Source organism: Eleutherodactylus coqui, chromosome 7, assembly GCF_035609145.1.
Source record: "Eleutherodactylus coqui strain aEleCoq1 chromosome 7, aEleCoq1.hap1, whole genome shotgun sequence".
NCBI lineage: Eukaryota > Metazoa > Chordata > Amphibia > Anura > Eleutherodactylidae > Eleutherodactylus > Eleutherodactylus coqui.
This window is the reverse complement of record NC_089843.1, coordinates 193,106,441-193,123,097: the sequence shown is the minus strand read 5'-3', so window position 1 is coordinate 193,123,097 and position 16,657 is coordinate 193,106,441. Positions and strand designations below refer to the sequence as shown.

The following is a 16,657-nucleotide window of genomic DNA, read 5'->3' as shown; positions in this document are numbered from 1 at the left end:
CAAGTGCTGGCTGCTACACAGGGGTCGTTGGGCGACTTCTGCTCTGACCCCCGGTGTATCCTGGCACTGACAGCTGGCGCGGCCTGGAAAAGCTCTTTAGAGAAACTGCCTGGGAATTCAGACACTTTTCCTGTTGATGACCTAACCTCAGGATGGCTCATCGATAAATGATCGGCGGGGGTCCGACACTCAGCCCCCCGACAGTAAGCAGTTTCCTGGCATCGCTCTCAGTAAGAGCTGTGCCTGCCGTCCAAACCAGGCTGCGGGTCATGTGATCCTCTTCCTGCGCTGTCCCTTCTGACAGCATGGATCTGAGTGGTGGACCCCCGCTGATCATCTAATGAGGACTATCCCCAGGACAGATCATCAATAGAAAAATGTTCCCAGCCGACCCCTTCAATGGATCTTGTCCTGCAGCGTTGGTGGCGGTCTGTAAGGCGGCTTCACCGTATCTGATGCATAGGAATATGGAGCAGATTAACCCTGTTTCTCCTGCAGAATGTCTGCAAGATAGCGACATGCAGGAGACGCTACAGGTTGGCCACGAGGGCCGGTGTATCTACAGCTTCGGCCTGGTGCGTACCAGGACTATCTGTAGGTGTCCATTATGCGGGCTCACAATACGGGTGTGTTATGGAACGAGGCGCGGCAGTATTTGCAGTCATTGGTTTTCCTCTTCTATTGGGTTAGAACTGAGACGTTTTTGCCCAAATGTAAATCCCACTAATTGCTGATTAATCTGTGTTGCGCGCTCTCCGTAGACTGCAACAGGCTGTTCCTCCTGCTAACCGGATGCTAGTAGTGCCATATTCTACATGCTTATGAGAAGGGACCCCAGATTAACACCCGCCGCAGGCTGACAGGAACATTGGCTTGGAGTAATGATGGCGGACTTGGGCCCCGTTTGGGCCGCAGGATATAGTCAGTACTCTGCATCTGTGTTTGGAAGCCACAACCAGGACTGGAGTCTATGGAGGAAAGGAGAACGGAAAGATTTGTTCTGCATTTTGGACCCACCGTTTGTTTTGGCTTACAAATACTGATGCTAAATTCTGCAGTGTGAACGTGGCGTCCGTTCTTCCTTTTCTATACCTATCTGCGGTTGGCGAGGGTGCACATCACATTCCTAGTAGGTGGTTCAGAGGTGTCTGCCTGGCGCTAGGCCGTCCTTGCTGTGGAGCCCCTTCTCTAGGTACATACCTACTAAACTGTCTATACTCTTCCAGGAGACCCCCATGTAGATGGAGACTGGAGATTCCTCCTTTCTCATTACCTTGTAATGGCTAACTTAAAGGGAACCTGTTACCTGCCCCAAAACCACCTTCACCGGCTGGCAGGGGGTGAAACGTCACTCCTAATGAGCCGCCTTTATACTTCTGGACTCGGGTCCTAAAGTTGTACACCAATTAGTGAGAGGAGTCCCAATTCTAGACACAATGGTTGTAGCGGCCGTCTCTTAGTGTCCGTGCTGCCTGTATTCCGTAGGCGCCACACGGCTGTTCTTCCAGAGAGACTGGTCTGTGTGAATGGCGCAGCGTCCGTGGATACTGGCCAGCACAACGCCTATGTCACAGCATCTCCAGGGGGTTAAAGGCTTTTATCACCTGTCCATAGATTAGGTGGTGAGACTGATCAGTGGGGGTCTTCACGGTGGGCCCCCTGTGCCCCTGCAGTGAGGAGGGTGGTGTATGCGTGGCGCAGTGCCTTTCATCTTCAGTGGGCCTGCCGGAGATCGCCAGCTACTCCCATCGGCCCCACTGAAATGAATGTGTGCCCGCTGCTTCATTCAGTCTCTACGTCACTGCAGCGGGTTTAGGGAGCCCGCAGTGACACGGGTGGGACATGGGACCCCCACTGATCAGACTTTAATCGCCTAGCCTACGAATGGGGGATCGGTTTTGGTGCAACGCCTTTAAGGTCATTCCAAAGCACAAATCGGTGTAAGTGATGACCGTGTTTCCCAATAAGTGTACGCTGTGGGAAAGACTGCCTGTAAACGCTAGCAGTGGTACGCTGGGGTGCTGATACAGGCGTTTACCTGATAATTGGCAGTGTGTAGCGCTAAATCGCAAGTGCTGGAGTCGTGTGTTTAAGGCTGCGTTAACACCATAGATTTTTTTTTTCAACCACAATTAAAAACCGCATAAAAAAAAATGTGTTTTTTGTGTTTGTTCCCCTTTTTTAATTTAAAAAAAATGCATGTATTGTTAAAAATGGCATATGGTTCCTAGGAAACGCATGCGGGTTTTAACAAGCATGCGGGTTAAAAAAAAAAAGGATGAGGTTGTGAAAACTGCAACAAAAAACCCCACATGTGAATGCAGCCTAAGGCCTCCCGTCCACGTGCGATATTTCATTGCGTTATCCGCGGCGTTAATCTACATGCGGGTAACTTATGAAACGCTTTCCATAGCATAGCCCGATGTACACTAGCGGAAATCCGTTGCGATTTTTCTCCTTGCATATAAGAATTGCAGCATGCCACAACTTTCTGCGCTGAAGCGATCGTATTGATAGGACAGGCGGCCTACGGAGTTGTTATGCAGTTTTCTACAAGAGCTCTGCTACTTGAGTAGCCCCGCATGCTACTGACATGTGCAGATATACGTGGGGCGGGTGACGACAGCCAATGAACATACAAGAGTAGCTGGGGTAAACGTGGTATAAAGTAGCAACTGACTGCATGCGTTGGGGTGCCTTCACACGTTACTAGTCTGCTGCTGGTCCGCACCAAAATCTGCAGTACATCAGGGACATGTGATCACACCCGTAGGCGACAAAATCCTGCGGTGATGTGATGGCGCGAGAAAACGTTTGTGAAACCCACGCTTTTCAATGGTTTCTTTCACATTAGCGATGTTTTCACTGATGCGATGTTGAAAGAAAAAAAGTCGCGGCATGCTCCATCTTTCTGCGATGCGCTATTTGTTAATCTCCCATGTTTCCTTATGGAGCCTCCTCGTTTATTGCATCGCACGAACTTGCAATACATTTTTAAGCATAGAAAATCCTATTAACTTTCTCGCGATAAAATTGCGTGATTTATCTTGGGCAGCAGCGACACGATGTGTGATTTTTCACAAGTAAAAGCATCGCTGCCGCTCATAGGTCGCAGGATCACTGATTTTCTCGCGGCGATATTGCGATTGCTCGTCGGAAACTAGCATGCTGCAGATGTTTTCCTGCCGGGGGAAAATGACATTCGCAGATATTTAATTACCTGCAGGTACCCAATGATTCCCTGTAGGCGCGGGATGCACGCACTAAAGGCCAGTGCGTTTTTTAAATTTTATTTATGCCACGGAGATGAGACCTAAGGCCTCATGTCCACGGGCAAAATAGGATTTTAAATCCGCAGCGGATCACATGCATGCGGATCCGCATCCCATAGGGCATACATTGACCACCCGTGGGTAGATAAATACCCGCGGATGGTCAATGTAAGTGAATTAAAAAAAAAAATGGAGCATGAAAAAAAACGTGACATGCGCCATTTTCGTGCGGGTCTCCCGCGGGGACGGCTCCCGCAGGCTTCTATTGAAGCCTATGGAAGCCGTCCGGATCCGCGGGAGACCTAAAATAAGAATAACTTACCCGCAGCGGACCGGGAAGGTCTTCTCTTCTTCGCGGCCGGATCTTCTTTCTTCGGGCCGGCGGATGTGCCCGGCGCATGTGCGCGGCACGCTGCCAGCATGCCGAGTACATCCGTCGGCCGAAGAAGGAAGATCCGGCCGTGAAGAAGAGAAGACCTGCCCGGTCCGCTGCGGGTAAGTTATTCTTATTTTCAGCCCTCATGTCCGCGGGGCAGGAGGGACGCGCTACGGATTCTCCATGGAGAATCCGTAGTGGGCCTGATTTTCCCCGTGGACATGAGGCCTAAAGACTTGTTTATGTATGACTTTAGGTTGGTTTCACATCTGCGAGAGAACCTTCAGGTGGAGATCTGCTATCGGTTGAATGGGATTCTGATTGTTGGTGTGAAACCTGCGCCAAAATCCATCCTGTGAACACTCCCTAAAATGTAGCATAAAGTGGATTCAATAAGTGCAAGAAATTCCCTCATGCCCTCTAAGGACCCGTCCGGTCATCTGGTCTCGGACAGTTTACTGGAGAAGTAGACTGTGTGATGGACGTGGGAAGACTTATCAGAACTAGTGTGGGGCGGTCCCTGTTGGCCACTAATCGGGCTCCAGATCCTACTTTTCAGAGACTCTGTTCAGAAAATGAAAGCAGCAACAGTATCTGTCACCGTGGCCGACGCTCTGCTTTGCCGTAAGCCGGCCTCGTACGACTGGATTTGAATTGTGGGTTCCGTGGACGATCCGCGGTAATACCTGGGCATTAAAAGGCATGTAGTTTCAAACTTTCCTTCACACCTGCGCCATACGCAGGGTCACTGTCCGGGCTCAGATGGAATCTGCTATGGGCCTCCTGCATGCATGATCCAACCTGATCGTGTGAGCCTGGCCCCAGGCTGATGTCCTACAGGCGAGCGCGCGTGAAAACAGAATTAGGAAACCCGTGCTTTTCAATGGTTTCCTACACATTTGCGATGTTTTCACTCATGCAATGTTGCGTGCAAAAAACAAACTGCAACATGTCCTTTCTTTCTGTGTTTTGCTTTTTTCGCCCATGTGTCCCTTCGTTTCATCGTATAAACGCACTTCCTTACAAGAAAATTGCGGCAAAATCATGTGAAAAAAAACGCATGAGAGACTCACAAGCGGCAGCGATGTTCTGTGAAAAAAGCAGCTCTGATGCTCAAAGATCGGATTTTGCCACCATTTTCTTGTAACGAAATCGTGATCCCCCTGTGATGATACCCTTGGTGAAGAGGGCTAGATGTAGTTGCAGCTTGTAATGTTCTGTTTCCTAAATGCTGGACTCGCCTCCACACTGCTCAGTACGTCTCTCTAGGGTCTTCCATGATGCTGCTTCGCTGTATATGAGACATAGGGCTCCTTCTCTCCCCCGTATTGTTACAGCATATGCTGTGCACCAGTTTTGCCAATCTTCTATAGACTCCCGTGCTGCCAGTCACACGTTACGCAAATTGTGTGCAGGGTAAAGATTGTAGCATGTTCTGTCTTGGCACATATTAAGCGTACATACCCGTCAAGTAGTTACATGGCAGTTGGCACAGGTATGCAATGTCATTGTGTGCTGCCCGACTTACATATGAATGGCACGCAGCGAATGCTGCTCGTGTGCAGCTGGTCAGGGGTATGTAGTTACTGGACATATCTCTATGCTTGCCTGTAGTTCTTCATGTTCTGTCATCTTGAGTTTTGATGCCGTGGAACCTAAAATGGTCTTGTTCCCTTTCCTTCCTGCAGAAAAGCCGGCTATAGCACCTCCTGTGTTTGTGTTTCAGAAGGACAAAGGCCAGAAGGTAAGTCAAGCAGCAAGTGTTAGATATGCTTGGTGTCATGAGCATTGGCTGTAAGTGGAAGCGCTCATCACTGTGAAGACACGTGGGGCTGTTTGCTGCTCGCCGGGTCCCCCGTCCCCGCAGAGTTGGCCCACACACAGCATGACTATGTAAGCTGGCTGTGCACGCTCCCGTTCCTTGCTGTGACAGGGCGTGCGCACAGCCTTACAGGTAATTCTTTCTTAAAATAACAAGACCTATTGTATAAATGAAGGTTTTATATTAAACATATGAGGAGCGTTTCTCCAAAATAATTCGGTCAAATTTAGTTTTATTTAATTGTTAACCCCTTAGTGACGGAGCTTTTTTTTTCCCCTCCTATTTCCTTCCCCCTCATAAAAGATTGTTACTTCTCTATTTATCCATCGACGTCGCTCTATGAGGGCTTGTTTTTTGCAGGACGAGTTGTGTTTTTCAATGGTGCTATTTAAAGTACCATAGAATTTTTTCTCAGTACATTATCAGTGGAAAGAAATGGGGGGGAAAAAACCCAACATTCTTTCGGTGCGTCTTGTTTCTTCAGTGCGCAAACTTCTACAAAAGTGACATAAATTCATTCTATGGGTCAGTACGATTACTACAATACCAAACTTATTGATTTTTCTTTTTTTGCTGTACTACTTTAATTATTTTTTTATTTTTAAAAGATATTTAATTTTTTTAATGATTTTCTGCTACCATCTTCAGATAGCCATAACTCTTTTATTTTCCACATAGTTGGGTGAGGGCTCATTTTGTGCGGGATGTCCTGTAGTTTCCGTTGGTACAATTTTTGAATACATACGACTTGATCGCTTTTTATTACATTTTTGTTTTCTTGGAGACGGTGACCAAAAAAGTGCATTTCTGCCTTTTTTTTTTTTTGTCCGGTCAATGTTCACCGTGCAGGGTAAATAATGCATTACTTTGATCAGACTTTGGCCTCCTGCACACAGGGGAAAATTAAGCGGCAGGATTTCCTGCAGAATTTTCACCCGTGCCCGCTGTCCTATGCACACAGCCGCGATTTGTCCACATGAAAACACGAGTGGAAAATAAATTGTGGCATGTTGTATTTCTGTGCGGGTCTCGCAGAGGCCCGCACAGAAACTTCAGTAGTGACAGGCTGTCTGCGCTCTGCGCATGCGCCGGCTGGGCAGCAGGCACACAGCACAGAGAGGAGACGCCGGGAGCGGGTGAGCCACTGGTCTCTGCAGGTGCACAGGACCGCATCCGTCTGTAGGCGGCCTTTTACAGACGCAGCGATACCAAATCTGTACTTTTGTTTTATTATTTAGATTCTTTTACTGCAAATATGGCAAAAGGGTTTTTATTTTGAACTTTTAGTACTTTTTTTTTTTTTTTTAAATAACAAGTTAAACTATTCGTATTTCTACATTTTCTTTTAGTCCTCCCAGGGGACCACAACATGTGATGCTTTGGTTGCTCATGCTGTATGATGTAATGCTGCAGCATTACATCATACCGCGATCTGGCAGGCAGCCTGTTAAGCCACCCTATGGGCATGGCTTGATAGGCATTCTGCCAAGATAGCCCAGGGGCCTTTCAGAAGGCTCCTGGCTGCCATGACACCTGAACAGCTCCCTGCGATCTCATTGCGGGGGGCAAGGGCTGTATGGGGCCCCCGTACGTCGCTCTGGGAATTTAAATGCCACTGTAATAACTGACAGCCGCATTTTAAAGGGTTAACAGCCCTGATTGGCCACGTGGCTTGTCGGGGCTGTTGCCCATGGGTGTCAGCTGTAAGAAACATCTGATGTCCGCATTGTATGGAGGGAGATCGCAGGACGTAAAAACACTATGGACCCGTCACTAAGGGGTTAAATAAGTATTCTACAACAGGAAATAAGACACTGCCTGAATACAGCCTTGTGGACGTGTGAACAGGGACCAGGGGATTCTTACTGTATTAGAAGGTGCAACATTTTTAACAATGGAAAAACACTCCTCATATTTTTAAAATTGTTTCAATTTTCTTTGTCCGATATCTCTATTAAAATAAGACAAACCTCCGGAATCCTGGCAGTTTGTTACTGAATATCCTAACAGATTGAGGCCGGCTGCACACGAATGATCTGGATTGTGCATGTAGGGGCCCACAGTCGAATCCGGCTGGTGACCCCGAGTTCCTTCTTTTCCTGTACTGTGGATGACCGCAGACGCTCGCTGTTGGTCATAAACAGTACAGATTTTTTTTTTTTAATTAATTTTTTCTGTGTCGTCGCGAGGTGATGACGTGGGTACCCGCAGCCTATCCATAATGTCAATTGCAGATGGGCTGCGGGTCAGACTGCTTCCAGATTCCGCACAAAAATAGAACATTCTGCGATTTTAAATCTGCTTGCAGAAATCGCGATCCGCTCATCTGAGCAGACATGCGCATGTTCTATTTTTCCAATGGGTGTGGAATACTGCGGATCGTTCTTGGATTCTGCAATTCAAATCCGGTCGTGCGCAGCCGGCCTAACACTTTCTGAATACAATGACATCTAATGCCTATATAGATAACACAGGCTCACACCATTCACAAAAGCTGATGTTACAGATCACCTCCTCCCCTCCCTGCACAGGTCACAGAGCCTGCCGTCAACGAGTCACTTCCAGTTCCTGAGGTCAGTGTCTGCTGTAAAGCATATCTCTGCCGTTAATGGCAGATCAGGCAAGATGGATGCCCCTCTAGTTGTAGAAACAAAATGGAGTACAATCTACTGTTTCCAAGGCAGGGGGTAACTTTATAGCTGTTTTGTCCATTGGGGCCCCCACTGATTCTGAAAATGGGGGCCCCAAAGGTCCACTCATGAATGGAGCTTAGCTATTAGTTCCTTTTTGAAATTGAGCGGCAATGCTCAACTACCACTCCATTCATCTGGGCTCCTTCATCTCCTCACCTCTTCTGTCCTGCGGGTGGGGGATAACGCTTAATCTGCCCCACTGTCTGTAAATCCTTATACTGCATGGTTATCTTCTCCTCTTACGGAGTAGTCGAGCACATTGGTGTAGATTAACCCTTTAGTGACGGGTCCATTTCATACCTTGATAACCAGCCAATTTTTTGTGTTTTTGTTCTTTCTTTCTTTTTTTTTTGTCACCATTTCCACAGCCACAACTTCTACATTTTTCTGTCGCCGTAGCCGTTTGTAGACTTACTTTTTGCGAGACAAGCTGTATTTTTAATCGCAGCATATGTGTTGTATAAATTTTTTTTTTTTCCTAATCCCTGAAAAACAAGTTTTGTTTCTTTTTCTCCATTCTTTCTGCTATTCGGTATGCAGAATACATAATGACATTGTCTGGATCACTACGATTCCACTAGTTACAGGCTTAGGCCGCCTGCAGACGAGCGGGTCGGATCCGGTGGCGAGAATTCTCGCCGCGAGACCCGACCCGAACGCCTGCAGAGACGAGCGCGTACTCACCCGCGCACGGCGGCCCCGGCTCTTTCATGTGCCGGCTGCCGGCGCATGCGCAGACCGGAGCCGGCGGCCGGGTGAGTGACGTTTCTGTGCGAGGCTCTGCGAGCCCTGCACAAAAATAGGACATGCCGCGCGAGATTTCGCACTGCCAAACCGCGGCCGTCTGCATAGGAGTGCGTATTGTAATGCACTCCTATGCAGGCTTTGAGCGGCGGGATTTCCGCCTGTGTGCAGGCGGCCTAATATATATTTTTTCCGGCATAGCATCGAAGTGCAGAGCCATACAGGAAAACATCGCCAATATGAGGGAACCCATTTTATGTCTGTGTCTATAATATAAATTTTATATATATATATATATATATATATATATATATATATATATACACAGACATAAAATGGGTTCCCTCATATTGGCGATGTTTTCCTGTATGGCTCTGCACTTCGATGCTATGCCGGAAAAAATCATAGCCCGTCCTTTCTTTTCGCGATAGCACCCATTGTCTTCAGTGGGGCCGATGGAAGCAGTGATCAGCCTGCCGGGGGGGTTCCTTCAGTCCCGCAGGGATGCCAGGCTGTTTCCATGTGAAAACGCCTCACGTCTGGGGGTTTCCACATGGATTGCTAGGGTGATATCGGGCCGTGATTCGCCCTTGCCAGTGTGAAGGAGCCCTGACTCGCCCTAGTGGTGCTGTTGGCTGAAGCACCACAGCGCCGCTAGACTTTACATAGGGACTTTGACCCGGCCTGACGGTCACTCCATGTATCAAACACCGATTGTACAGATGTGGTGAGGAGATCACAAATGTAATGACATCAAAATCATTCACCAAAGGTCATACTAAGGGGGCAAAGTGTGGGGCAAGAAGAAGCCGGTAGGCATTTTCTATATTAGATTTGGTGGTCCATCCAACTTTTTGATTGCCTTCTACTCCTTTTTTTTTTTTTTTTTTTTTTGTGAGGCGAGAAATATAAAATTTAGCTATTTTTGGCATGGTTTTTAATTATTTTTTCAGTCTGCACTGTGCGTGTTAAATAATCTTCTGTTATCCGTCTGGTACCAGATCTGTGATGCTTATTTTTTTTTAGGCTGCGTTCACACAGGGCGGATTTGCCGCAGAAGAACTGCTTCTGCGGCAAAATCGCTTCAAAGCTTATTTTTGTCTTGCGGATTTTCCTGCAGATTTTCGTGAGGAAAAATCCGCAAGCGTTTTTTTTCCACAGCGCTTTTTTACTTTTTGCCGCGGATTTTGCTGCGTCCATAGAGGTCTATGGACAAAAAAGCGCTGCGGAAAAGACAGTAGAATGGACATGCTGCATCTTTGAAAACCGCGCCGCAGTTGCATTTCCGCACTGGGGCTGTGCTGGACAAATCCGCAAAACTCATTTGTGCTGCATTGCACTGCAAACGCAGCGGTTTTGCCACAATGTGGATCTACAACGGCAATCCACGGCAAAACCGCAGCAAATCCGCCCTGTGTGAACCCAGGCTTAACCTTCAAAGAGGGAAAGGTTGTTTTTTTCTTTTTTTTTCTTTTTTTTTTTTTTTGAATCTATATCTTTTTCTCTTTTTATGGTTGTCCACTATGGGACTTGGAGGTCATCACCTTTGATTGTTGGTATAATACACCGCTGTACATCAGTATAGCAGTGTATTATTATAGTTATCTATGAGGCTCAGCCAGATTCTGAGTCTCATTGGCAGCTGTAGATCTCAGACCCGGAGGCCATTTTCTTGTCTGTGGGTGCCATAGCAACCCATTGTGACTCCCTGATCACATCTTGGGGGTCCAATGGGTGACCGAGGGAGCCCCCTCTATCAGCCTTTTACATGTGGAGATTGCATTGTCTATGGCATGTAAAGGGTTAAACAGCAGGGATCGATTTACAGCAGTGGTGGTTTATGCGGTTCTTGACTGTTGGAACAGGTGCCGGGCTGTCATCAGAGACTCAGGTTTGCCAGCTCATACCTGCATGGAGATTTGTTACGGTATTTTGATGCACCGCTGTAAAAAGGGGCTGCATCAAAATAGAGCCCATTAGAAACTGCTGTAAAAAAACATATTGGCGGTCACTAAGGGGAGTTAGAGGATTTATCTCACAAATATTACATTTTTCTGTTACATCACATGCAACATGGTTTTTTAGCTGGAAACGCTTTATTTTTTATGAGGATATTTTATTATTAGCTGATTGGTGGGTGTTCACCGCTTGGGACCCTGCAAATCAGCTGTTTGCTAGGCTGCTGTCAGAGCATGGAGCCAGGAGAACACAGCTCCGTACACTTTGCAGTGGCCCTGCATTGTATTGCAGGTACAGTTCCTATTCACTTCAATGGCTTGCTGCTGATCTAGCCGCACTGTGATGACGATCAGGGGAGACTGCCATTGTAAGTGATTAGTTTCATTCTAGATATGCTTTATCTCTCACACTGTGTAATGTCCAGTAAAGACCTTCGGAGTCCCATGCACTTGTACTGCTGTGTAACTGGAGCATACCCCCCACCACACAGCCCAGGGGGCCTGCTCTGCTGTGTTAAAAACAGTAAATCTGAACTAAAGTGACTTCAGTCTTTATAAAAAGCTGTTACTGAATGGTTTCAAAATAGTAGTTAGAGTGAAAACAAGTTTCCTGTCTTCTAGAGGTCTGCTGACGGATCAAGTCCAGAACAAGGTGAAGGTAATAAAGCCTTTGCACGTGATTGTCAATGTTGAAATGTGTTTAATGTGTTTAATGATGCAATAATGTCCTGTGAATATATTTTCATTGTTTAGATTCTGACAAAGAGGATGGAGGTTATTGTCCACCCCCTAAACGAGAACGTACATCGTCTTTTTCTCAGTTCCCCCCTTCTCAGTCCGGTAAGTCTTTTTAAAGAGATTAGATACATTGCATAACTTTCCATCCCGATAGCCTCACCTCTCTGTTATGGATCTGTACTATTATGTATCTGGTGTTCACGTCCCTGCAGTGCAGCCCCCAGTCAGCCTCTGATCAGGTACCATCTTACATTTTAGACTCCTGTGCTGCCAATGCCATAATGTCTCAACACTGTTTCACATGACAAGCTAGAGCCAGTACCATCTGTGCCTGCTTGGAGGGCAGTTTGACTGTCCTCTTCTATATTCAACCTAAGGGTGGTATCATATAAAGCAGTTTTTATGTTAGTGATTTTTTTTTTTCTAAGCCAAATTCAGAATTGGATTCAAAAGATATGGAAAGTATAAAATAAATGCTTGTATTTCTCCTCCTTACTGGACGCCCTTCTGTCTTTAACTCAAAAATCTGTTTCAAAAACTCCCTTAAAAATCTGTCTACAAAACCACCCTAAATAAGCGAGGATATTACAGCGATAAGACCTTCATTTTAACCGTGATCTGGGTTTCGCATTAAAGGGGTTTGTTTACTGAGAGTGAACTAGTGATGACTTATCCTTGGGATAGTTGATCAATAGTTGATTTCCTGGGGTCCGCCACTTGGGACAATCACCTCAAAGCTATAAAAGCCTACTTGACCAGTTATTGATTCTTGTAAAATAATGCCCTGTATTTTATTATGTAATTTAACAGTTTGAAGAATTTGGTATAATTTACCTGACGCCATTGTTTTTTAAATTGTAGTGACGAAGAACAATGTCTTTATGCCATCCAGCTTTTGTCAACCTTCTACAGGGAACTCCGACTCCGAACCAGGTAAGCGGTAAACTACACAATCGTGGCCACAAATGTCATTAGTGGATCGCTCATTTGGCTGCTCTCTTTATGGTGAAAGAAGTTCCAAGTATCACACCCACAGAAGTCTCTCAGCCCACACTTGTGCCTTTGTGTCACTTCAGTTTTACTCCGTCACAGAGGGGTTTTTCTCATGACTTCAGAGAAGGGTAAATAACTTGTCATGCTCTATTGTATTCCTGAGCTCTCCCCTACCTAGAATGTGGTATCTGTGAATCTCCATATGTGCCCATTCACAAGGACCTGTGTATGATCTAGATTGAGGTTTGCTGTCAGATACTGTTTCTTTCACTTATTCTATGCAGATGTTATGCTTTCTTTTTTTTCTAATTAACTATCGATGATTTTTTTTTTATTTTAAGAGGAAAAATCCAGTGGATTCAGACTTAAACCCCCCACACTTATTCATGGACAGGCCCCCAGTGCAGGTATTTCTTGTGTGTTTGTTTTTTTAAGGTGGATTGATTACTCTTGAATGTCCTTGTCTAGCGTAAGACCTTGTGCACAGTTCATAGTCTATACTAGTATATGGCTTGTCCCAGGACAGTGTCTGAGCCGAGCGCACAGGTTGGTATAGTGGGAGCTATTCTCTGCTACACTGCTTAGTACAGAGCACAGTGGGATGAGTTTGGATGTGACTGCTTCTTTCTCCTCGTCCTTGCTTGGTACCGCCCGCATCACCCTGTACATTCCTGTATAGCACTTCGATGTGGGCACTGACTGAGTGTAGTAGAAGCTTGCTAGCTTAGCGAGTGGTTGGCACGACATCAACCTCCTTCATTTCCCCACTCTCCGGCTGGTAAGTACTTGCCACAGTGTCCGTGACAGTGTAAAGAATTAGGTGCCAATTCCCCCTCTATTAGCTCACATATATAAATGCCTTATGGCCCTTTTACACAAGCCGACAGTCGACTTAACATCACCGCTAAGTGTAGAGCGTTTAGAAAGACTCTGCTGCTGGATCGCACGCTTCTCGCTCAGGGCTTCGCCTTCTATGTCAAGTGCTGAGCAGGGAGCATTTACACAGAACAAAAAGCCAGCAACCTAGCGATTAGTTTTTATGCTGACTGAAAGCCAGCAATAACTACTTGCGTACCTATAAGCGGCTTATCTTATTCATTTTTCTCCCCCCCCCCCCCCCCACTTACACTGCACTATAATCGCTCAAATTCATTAATTTGAACGCATTTTGAGCAATAATCGTTGCATTTAAATGGGCCATTAGTGTGCCGAGTGGTCATCCAACCACATGGTGGCAGTATTTCGGCTACAAAAGACACGGGACAGGCTATATAGGACATAGACGTTTATTATATGTATAGGTCTTTTACAAAAACTTTGGTTTGATCTTTTTTGTTTTTAGTGGAATTGTGGCTTTTTCTAGACTCAGGATTTTTGTTTGCTATTCCTAATATTAGAAATGGCTGTCTGTCGTTTTGGTATTTCATAATTATAATTGGCCTAAATCATTTTGGGCATTTCAGGTCTCCCTAGCCAGAAACCTAAGGAACAGCAACGCAGTGTGCTACGTCCAGCAGTGTTACAAGCGCCACAACCGAAGACTTTTTCTGCACCGTGTAAGTAACCAGGACCGTGCGAATGTCACTAAAATGTATGGTTCCTGTTCTGTAGCACTGAATGATTCTATCTTATGTGTTCTCCACAGTTATCGGCAGTGAAACTAATGGCATCAGTGGGTCCCCTGAACCATGTGGGTTGTCTACTAATAAAATTTCAACAAGCCCAGCGGCCCAAACACTGCCCTCTGATAAGGTAGATTATCTTAAAGTGGATCTTTAGAGGGGTGGTTGTTTATATGGAGTGTTGGAAAAAGATACAGCTACACAACTCTTGGATCCCCTGCCATAGCAGTGCTGATGAACCCCCTTGCCCATGCCATACTTATGGTATCGCCAATCTATGGGTGACAATGCACAAAATCTGCAAAGCCCCGTGTACTGTGCTTCATATCTTCTGCAGGCTATATTTTCATATACTTGTGCTTCTATTTCTCTGCGTTTGGGTCAGTATGTCCTGCAGTCGGCCCAGGACATACGGCTGTAATTCACTCATGTTAAACCAGCTTGAGTGACATGCTTTCTTTATTCTGTATGTCAATAAGATTATAGAGTTGCCAGGTATCTCAACGTTTGGCAACTCTTGAACAATAGAGTTGCAGCGACACTAAAGCAAAGACCCATAACGGTGAGGGATGACGAAATCGAAAAGAGTATAAGCGGTTCCGGATGTCTTTTTTTGAGCGATACAATATCACGTGTTATATCCCTGATTATGCAGAAGGGTCGGTCCGGGGATTATTCTGATTGCCAGATTGCAGTCGAGAAGGAATTTTTCTTTCTTATTGAAATAAGGAATATTGGTTTTTAACTCCAATATTTTAGCGTTTTTTGTTAACGCGATTGTAAATGGGACTTTCTAATGTTAAAAACGCAATGCAACGCAATTGCGCTTTTGTTGCGTTGCGTTTTTAACATTAGAACGTCCCATTGACAATCGCGTTAACAAAAACGCAAACGCAGGTGTGTGGGAGCCCTCAACGTGGGTGGGGGGGTTACAGGCTGAACTGGATGGACATATGCCTTTCTTGGCCTAACATACTATGTATTTTTTCATGGCCATGGGTGTCTTGAGTTCTTGGTTTGTTTTGTGTTTTGCTGGATGAGCTGTAGTATTTATTACTGCTGTTTTTGGGGTAGTTAAACCTTTAGGATTCACTGCAGGAGTTACTGCTGAGAGCTACTTGACGCAAACAAAAGAGCAGCTGTGGGAGCTTGCAATGTGGGGTTGACTTCAAGTGTGTGAGACTTAAAATCGGGCAGAATCACTGCTTATTTGTATGTGTTTCATATCCGGTCACAGTGGTCTTATAGTTTTTACATTCTAGCTCGATATGTCTTTCCTGGATGTCAGTCGTTGTGCTGAGGAGGTATATTGGGGGACTACATTGTTGTATATTTACAATAAGAATGTTAAATGATTGACAGTGGTGTCGAGTGTACATCTTGTGTCGTGTATGCAGTTCTGGAACAGCCTTTCAGGGGTGCATACTGCTGTATGAGATGTGAGCGTGTTGTGTATTTAGAAGGCCAGATCCTGGATCTAAAATGCGCAGCTTGCAACATGGGATCCATTGGTAACCTGGAGAGGAGCTTGCTACACGCTTGGGTAGATGTGGGAGTGAATGGGAGTTTAGGATGAACAGGCAGCTAGCTGGGTGACAGGAGGAGAGGTATAGGAAAAGTGCCAGGCGGAGGGGAGGTGTTATACCTGAACAGTGCATGTAGATGCGGAGATTATTGTGCAAATTCATTCTTTTGATCTAATTTTGCGCAATAATCCCATGTAAATGGCCTTTCAGTAATCTGATAGGGGTGAAGTGGTGGGGAGGGGTTAGAACAGTAAGCACTGGTAGAACAGTTTATATCAGTGATGGCGAACCTTTTAGGGACCGAGTGCCCAAACTACAACCCAAAACCCACTTATGTATCGCAAAGTGCCAACACGTCAGGGGGCGGGGCTTATCACGACATATGATTTTACCCCCGTCGTTCTAAAAAGGACAGGGACCCTTCAAAAGAGACTGGGTGCAGATTTTGACTGCTTTTTGGACGCGGAAATACTGCAGAATGTCCTCAGGGGAAATTTATGTGGAAAATTATGCAGCATTTCCGCATCTAAAAAGTAGTCAAAATCTGCACCCTGTCTATTTTGAAACAGCCCCGCCCATTTCTGCCGCATGTAAACATACCCCAGCGGTAATAGTGACAACCCCCAGCGGTCCCCCAGCAGTCATAATACCCCCCCAGTGGTCCAGCAGCAGTCACAATGCCACCCCCAGCTGTTCGCCAGCAATAATAATGCCCCCCTCCCCCCAAGCGGTTCCCCCAGCAATCATAATGCCCCCCCCCCTTCAGCAGTCATAATGGCTCCCCCCCCAGCGGTTCTCCTGGCAGTCATGCCCCCCTCCCCCCCCCCCCCCCCAAGCGATTTTCTTGGCAGTCATCATGCCTCCCCTTCCCCCCCAGCGATTCTCCCAACAGTCAGAATGTCTCCCATTCCCC

General features: G+C 46.2%; 1 protein-coding gene across 2 annotated transcripts in view; it reads left to right on the top strand.

Moving 5' to 3' along the window:
* The window catches only part of RANBP3 (RAN binding protein 3), a 49,818-nt gene that overhangs the window by 4,727 nt on the left and 28,434 nt on the right, over positions 1 to 16,657 (top strand). The window contains exons 2-9 of one of the 2 annotated variants that reach the window (XM_066574162.1): positions 5,337 to 5,392; positions 8,002 to 8,043; positions 11,487 to 11,523; positions 11,619 to 11,705; positions 12,465 to 12,536; positions 12,938 to 13,003; positions 14,060 to 14,152; positions 14,242 to 14,348. In XM_066574162.1, coding sequence (XP_066430259.1) covers positions 5,337 to 5,392; positions 8,002 to 8,043; positions 11,487 to 11,523; positions 11,619 to 11,705; positions 12,465 to 12,536; positions 12,938 to 13,003; positions 14,060 to 14,152; positions 14,242 to 14,348 — 560 coding nt within the window. The remainder of the gene's footprint in view (positions 1 to 5,336; positions 5,393 to 8,001; positions 8,044 to 11,486; positions 11,524 to 11,618; positions 11,706 to 12,464; positions 12,537 to 12,937; positions 13,004 to 14,059; positions 14,153 to 14,241; positions 14,349 to 16,657) is intronic. The other variant, XM_066574164.1, reaches the window with a different exon arrangement.